This window comes from Petaurus breviceps, unplaced genomic scaffold, assembly GCF_028583685.1.
Source record: "Petaurus breviceps papuanus isolate PSGF00001 unplaced genomic scaffold, PetGlider_PUasm1.0 178, whole genome shotgun sequence".
Classification (NCBI taxonomy): domain Eukaryota; kingdom Metazoa; phylum Chordata; class Mammalia; order Diprotodontia; family Petauridae; genus Petaurus; species Petaurus breviceps.
The window spans coordinates 6,768,764-6,776,271 of NW_027185777.1; the positions used below are offsets into that span (position 1 = coordinate 6,768,764).

Consider the following 7,508-nt stretch of genomic DNA (forward strand, 5'->3'; position numbering starts at 1 on the left):
TTCCAGATTCATTCCCTTCCTCCCTTGTCACCCACCCTTACTGGGAAAATAAGCAATTCAATATAGGTTGTACATGTGTAACTATGCAAAACATTTCCATAGTGGATATATTGTAAATGACTGACTATATTTCCCTCCATCCTATCCCACCTCCTACTTGTTCTATTATCTACTTTGATCCTGTCCCTTTTCAAAAGTAGGTGCTTCCAACTTCCCTCCCCACAGCCTGCCCTCCCTTCCATTATTCCCCCTCTCATCCCTTTCCTCCCTACTGTAATGCCATGCACAAGCAGCTTTCCAGAATGCTATTGTGAACAGCTTTTAAGATTCTGATTACACAGTACAATGATCACTCCATTTATTACATAACAAATCAAAGCAAAACTTTCACGGAAAATCAAGGTACAGCATTCACAATATTACAATTTATCACAGAAAATCACAATATAATATTCACAACATAGTCTCAAAGTACAATAGTCAAAAGTCTTCCACTCATGGGGCAACTAAGTTAATTCAATCAGTCACTTATCAGTAACAACATCTCAAAGTACAATAGTCAAAGTCTTCCACTCTTGGGGCAAAGTCTTGATTAACTCAATCAGTCACTTATTTTGCAATCAATTACTAAGTATCATACACAAAACCCTCCACCCCATAGGTCACTAGTAAACTATAATTCCATAATTACTCAGTACCCAAGGAGAGGTCTTTTCATCTTGACTTGGGGCTTGTTCTCAGATTCCCTGGATCCACTCCCATGTCCCACATTCTACCTGAATTCACTGGACTGTCACCTGGGTTCAATGGCAAGACAGCTCCCAGTTCCTTGTCCAGCTCTGGGTAGGTCCTGTTCCACACTGAAGGTCACAGGGTCTGGTCCATGTCAGTTCCTTCACCATTTCTGCTCCAGGGAATTCAATGTTCAACTAAGTCACAAACAAAGTCTCAGCATCCCAGTCATGCTTCCTCAGTCACCTGGGCTCCTGGGCTCTGGGGATCATGTTCAGAAGAAGCTCCATCACCACAAGTTCTCAGGAAATTCTGGCTCATTTCTCCATTCTTCTGTAGCTGCTCTTCCACCAGATCTTGGTCTCAAGAAATTCTGACTGTGCCTCTCTGGGTATTTTCCTTATATACACACAGGATTAGCTTCCTGTTTCAACCAACTTCTTCCTGTTACATCAGTAACAGGAGACAGGAGTTCATACCTTCTGTTTCCCCAACAGAGGCTTGATCAGTTACTAAGTGCAAAGTACCTGCTATTTTTACCAACACAAAGGGATCTCCAAATTCAAAATTACATTACACCTACTCTCCTATAGGGTAAGATACTCTATTTAGTGTGTATGTCCATTCCCTCCCTAAGCCAAATTCAATGAGAATAACCATTGACCCATTCCCATTTGCCTTCCTGTTCTTTCCCTCCATTGTAACCATTTTTCCCTTGCCTCTTCTATGAGAGTTTGCCCCATTCTGTCTCTCTCCATCTCCTCTCATTATATTCTTCTCTCACCACTTAATTTCACCTTTTAAGTATCATCCCTTCCTATTAAATTGGTCCTGTGCCCTCTATCTATGTATGCCTATACACATATACACACACTCACATATGTATTCATATGCCCATATACCCTTCCATACAGACACACTCACGTGTGTGTGTATATATACACACACATTTCTATTCCCTTCAACCATTCTCATACTGAGAAAAGTTTCATAAGTTACAATTATCATTTTTCCATGTAGGAATGTAAATAGTTCAACTTTGATGAGTTCCTTATGATTTCATTTCCTTGTTTGCCTTCTCATGCTTCTCTTTCTTCTTGTATCTGAATGTCAAATTTTCTATTCAACTCTGTTTTTTTTCATCAAGAATGATTGAAAGTCCTCTATTTCACTGAATGACCATATTTTCCCCTGAAACATGATACTCAGTTTTGTGGGTAGGTGATTCTTGGTTTTAATCCCAGCTCCTTTGACCTCCGGAATATCATATTCCAAGCCCTTTGATCCCTCAGTGTAGAAGCTGCTGGGTATACTAATTGTATTTCCACAGTATTCAAATTGTTTCTTCCTGGCTGCTTGTAAGATTTTCTCCTTGATCTGGAAACTCCAGGACCTGGCTATAATATTCCTAGGAGTTTCTTTGGGGATCTATTTCAGGAGGTGATTGGTGGATTCTTTCAACCTCTATTTTGCCCTCTGGTTCTAAAACATCAGGTCAATTTTCTTTGAGAATTTCTTGAAGGATGATTTCTAGGTTCTTTTTTTGATCATGACTTTCAGGCAGTCTAATAACTTTTAAATGATCTCTCCTTGATCTATTTTCCAGGTCAGTGGTTTTTTCCAATGAGTTATTTCACATTGCCTTCTATTTTTTATTTGTTTGGATCTCTTTAACAGCATCTTGATTTCTCATAAAGTCACTAGCTTCCATTTGCTCCAATCTAATTCTGAAGGAATGATTATCTTCAGTGAGCTTTTTGAGATTCTTTTTCCATCTGGCAAATTTGGCTTTTTAAGCCATTCTTCTCCTCATTGCCTTTTTGAGCCTCTTTTGCCATTTGAGTTAGTTTGTTTTTAAGGTGTTATTTTCTTCAGTCAGGTTGTTGACTTTCATTTTATAATTTTCTTGCCGCGTTCTCATTTCTCTTCCCAATTTTTCCTCAATTTCTCTTATTTGGTTTTCAAAATCCTTCTTAAGGTCCTCTATGGCCTGTAACCAGCTCATATTTTTTCTTGGAAGCTTTTGGGGCAGGAGTTCTGACTTTTCTGTCTTCCTCCTCTTCCATGCTTTGATCCTTTTTGTCCCCAAAATAGGTGTGTAAAGTCAGATTGCTGTGCTTGCTTTGCTTCCTTTACTTGCTCATGTTGCCACTCAATTACTTGACTTTTGAGCTTTTTGCCACAGTAGAACTCTGCTACCAGAAGGGGGAGCTTTGTCCCAAATTGCTGAGGTTTTCTCAGCTGCTGGAGCTGTTAGTTGGGTGCCCTCTCTGAGCCTCCACATGCTCTGGCAAGCTGGTCATGCACCCCAGGACCTCCACCCTAGACCTCAATCCAGATCCAAGCAGATTAAAGCAAGAGCGATTATCCCTCAGACTGGTTGCTTGGTCCCCCTACAATCTGCAAGCCAGGAACTGAAACAGCCATGTGGCGGTGGCTGCATGGCTGCGGCGCCTCAGTGGCTTCTCCCTCCAGGGGGTAAAGGCCAGACCACACTCCTGAACTACCTGATCCCAAAGTCCACATTGCACTGACCTCTCACTTTGTCCTTAGCATCTATGTGTTGATAATTCTGGAAACCACCACAGGTACTAGTGATCTGAAGTCCCTCCAGCTGGAAGCTGGTTGTGGCCACCCTGAGGCTAAAACCTTGGCTGGCACAGGGCTGGGCTCAGCTCCCAGAGCACTGTGCTGGCCCCTTCCTGCCAGCCTGCTGGACTGTCTTCAGCAGGAGGTTAACTTCTCTCTGTCATTTTGTGGGTTCTTTAACTCCACACTTTGTTTAGAGTTATTTTTTACATGAATTGGAGGAGGTGGAAGCTGGAGCCCCAGGGAAGTCCTGTTTCTACTCTGCCATCTTGACTCCAACCCCCTGGAATACTACTCTTATGTAAGAAATGACAAACTGAATTAAAAAAAAATCCTAGAAAAAAAATTTAAAACCTAGAAAGACTTAAATGCAAAGTGAAATGAGCAGAACCAGGAGAACATTGTACAGTAATAGCAATATTGTATGACAAGCAACTATGAATGACTTAGCTCCTATCAGCAATACAATGATTCAAGGTAAGTCCAAAGGACTTACGAAAAATGCGATCCATCTCCAGAAAAAGAGCTGATGGTGTCTGAATGCAGTTCAAAACATACTAAAGCAAAAACAACTTCTCTTTCTCTTCCTCCTTCTCCTTCAGTCTGTGTTTTCTTTCACAACATGGCTAATATGAATATATGTTTTGCATGACTGCACAAGCATAACCTATATCAAAATGCTTGCCTTCTCAATGAGGGGGAAAGGAAGGGAAGAAGGAGAGAATTTGGAACTCAAAATAAAAAAACCAAAATTTAAAAAATTGCTTTTATTTGTCATTGGGAAAAATTAATAATTAAAAAGAAAAAAGAAAATGCATGGAGTTGAGTGATGGATTGTTTTATGCAAGTAATAGCAAGGAGGTCAGTGTCACTGGATTATAGAAAACATGGAGGGAATAAAAAGGAAGAAGGAAATAAGAAAATATGTTATATATTCTAAACAAGTCAATGGTAAATAGTGAATGGAAAATTATTTCTATAGTCTCTCGGAGGAGTCTTGAGAGAATGCAAAAGGAGGTAAAGGAAAGAAAGGGAATATTCTAGATTCAGTGAGGGGAAAGGGTTCTACTGAATCATATTCTCATGGAGGGGTGAGAGAGTTTATGCAGTGGCAGATGGGGACCTTAGAATGAGTATAATCTGCTGGGGGTTGCTCTCTTAGAATGTTATCTCTCTAGAAACAGATCCTGCCTTAAGAGAAGGGGAATTGGAGCTTTTAGAAGCAACTGACTTCTTCAAGATTGGAAGAGCAAAAAGCCAGACAGGAGATTTCGGAGCAAATGAGGGGAAAATTATCAGAGGAAGGGCATGAAGTAGTAATTCTAAAATCACTTCATTTTCCAACAAAATGAGAACCTTACTTTATCTCATTTCTGTGAGATAAAAGAACAAATAAAATAAGCATAAACACTTACTGAATGAACAAAGTTATCTAGGTGAAAAAGTTGACATGAATAAGAATAAAACAGTTGATATTTATACAGTGTGTAAGGTATGCAAAGCACTTCTGATGAAGAAATGCACAGTCTTCAGTTCAGTGATAACTACTGATAATATGCCAGGTTTGGTTATCCGTCTATAATTTTCTCTTTCTGAGGGCACACAATATCTACAAATATAAAGCAGTGAAGATTAACAATCTGTAATTTCATTAGTATTTGTATTTTCCCTCTACTTGTATAGATTGTACCCTCTTCTGTAAATTTAGTAGATGGTCTTTGAGAATTACCAAAAAATTTATTACCTTGTGGTCAAACTAGTGATGAGCCTGTAAACCAGGGGAGAGGAACCTGTGGCCTTGAGGCCACATGTGGCCCCTCTAGGTCCTCAAGTAGGGCCCTTTGATCAAATTCAAGTAAAGGGTCCCACCTGAGGACCTAGAGGGGCTACATGTGGCCTCGAGGCCACAGGTTCCCCTTCCCTGCCAGGCTGGAATGGTTCTCAGACAATGGATATAGATTTAGTCACCTCTTCTTGAAGCACTCCCAGCTTGTTAAGACCTTCCAAAGGTTGGGATTCTGTTGGTAAGACCAATAGAACCCACAGTCACCTCCACACAATGATAAAACTTAAAGGATGACTTTAATGAAGAATAGAGGACTAAGCTATGGTTAATATAAATGTATAAATATTGGTTAAGTAGAGGTTAATTTCTCCTTGGATTCAAATTCAGTACCTAAGAAATTAGATAGAGCAAAGTGAAACCTAACTTACCAGGTAACCGTATGGGTTTCCATGGTGCAGAATTTGGTACATATGCAGGCTTACGGGCCGTGACGATCAGCTGACTGCCCAACTGATACTGAAACTTGATGAAAGCTGTGCCATCTGTCCCTGACGTTCCAGAGGCAATAGAGACCTGGTTGGTAAATATCTCAATGAAGGCTTCGTTGACTGGCTGATGGGTACTGGCGTCACTGATGTGGACCTTCAATGTCACTTCTGGAAGAGAAAACGTATGTGTTACTCTTAAGGAAACTTCTATGGTGATAATGACATTTTTATGCAATGCTGAAAGCAACATCAAGTAGAAGATTTTGCAATCAGCCTACAAAATCTTTTCCTTCTGTAGCTTCCCCTTCCTCTGTCAATTTCTCCACTCTGCCAATTTTCTTCCCACAGTCAACATGGCCTTCCCATGGTCTCTATTATTGTCAAAAGTCATCTTCTTTACTAATACCACCCTTTCAATTCCCATGAAAAGTCAGAGGGGAAAAAGTGATCACTTTAAGAGTCTGTACACCACATACCATCTGGTGTCCTTTCCAGCTGCTATTTCAGGGTCTCCAATATATTGCCAACAGGGAAAAGCTGGTCAGGAGTATTAGCCAAAACACATTCTACCACAGAAAGGTCCAGAGCAGGTTATTAAAAGTCTAAGTTACTTTCTTTGATAACCTTGCTAAAGTGGATTGTAAGTTGGCCAGGATCCTTGTTTTAATAACTTTGAAAACTACACTGCAAAGCAGTTAAGATAATGTTTTCAAGGGCAGAGATTCCTCAAAGAAACAAAGGACTTATGGGGGAGAGTCAGTGTTCAAGACTTGGACCTCCAAATAAAATTAAAATGCCATTATTACCTCGATAAATTTATAAAAAGTCCAACCCCAAATTATCAAGGGCTAGCTTTATAAAGCTAGGAAAATAAAAACAAAATTCATTTGGAGTAAAAAAAGATCTAAAATCTCAAGAGAAAGAATGAAAAAGTATAGAAATGAAGGGGAAATGTGACTTTCAGACTTCAGATTAAACTGTAAAGCAAAACTACTTGACTCTGGCTAAAAAACAGAAAGGCAATTCAATGGAATAGTCTAGGTAAAAAAAAAGAATCAGAAAATTTGAGCTCAATTATTCAGTATTCAATAAACATGAAAACATAAATTATTTGGAGATGAATTCCTTATTTGAAAAAGACTACTTGGACAACAAGAATAGATTCTTGCCATATACCCCAATAAGCTCAAAATGGATATACAGCCTGAATATTAAAATTGGGCAAAAGAAAATTACAAGAGAACCAGATTGGTTACTAATGGGGGAAAACAACATTAGGAACTCATGCAAACAAGAGAAGGGGTTGATTACAAAAGATAAAATAAGTAGTTCAGATTACATGAAATTAAATTTTTTTACATGATCAAAAATCAATGCAATAGGAAAAGAAGAGAAGCTGTCAACTGGGAAGAAAAATCTTATCACCAAACATAAGATATGACCAAAAACCCTTTTCCAATGGACTACTGGTCAAAAGATATGAAAAAAGAAAAGAAACAAGCATTTACTAAGTGTTTCCTATGTGCCAGATACCATGGTAAGTGCTTTACAAACATTATCTCATCAAATCCTCACAATAACCCTGGGAGATAAGCAGCATTATTATCCCCATTTTACACTTGAGGAAATTGAGGCAGACGGATTAAGTAACTTGCCCAGAGTCACCAAGCTACCCGTGTTTCCCCGATAATAAGACACTGTCTTATTAATTTTTTGGAAAGAAAAACACCAGAGGGCTTATTTTCAGGGGAGGACTTATGTTGTTCTGCCTCAGCTCTCCTCTGCGGCACTGCTCTCAATAGCGCCAGCAAGCAAATCACTGGGGAAGAACAGGATGACACGCTCACTGCTGCAGCTCTGATTGGATGCAGCTCGGAGCTCGGCGTGCGTTTCACCCGGGGGGGGGGACGGTG

The 7,508-nt window shown here is 39.7% G+C and overlaps 1 protein-coding gene across 1 annotated transcript in view; it reads right to left on the reverse strand.

The window, feature by feature from the left end:
- FAM171A1 (family with sequence similarity 171 member A1) overlaps nucleotides 1-7,508 on the reverse strand; it is a 197,054-nt gene that overhangs the window by 91,389 nt on the left and 98,157 nt on the right. Inside the window, exon 2 of the mRNA XM_069086249.1 lies at nucleotides 5,536-5,763. Within this exon, the coding sequence (XP_068942350.1) occupies nucleotides 5,536-5,763 (228 nt within the window). The remainder of the gene's footprint in view (nucleotides 1-5,535; nucleotides 5,764-7,508) is intronic.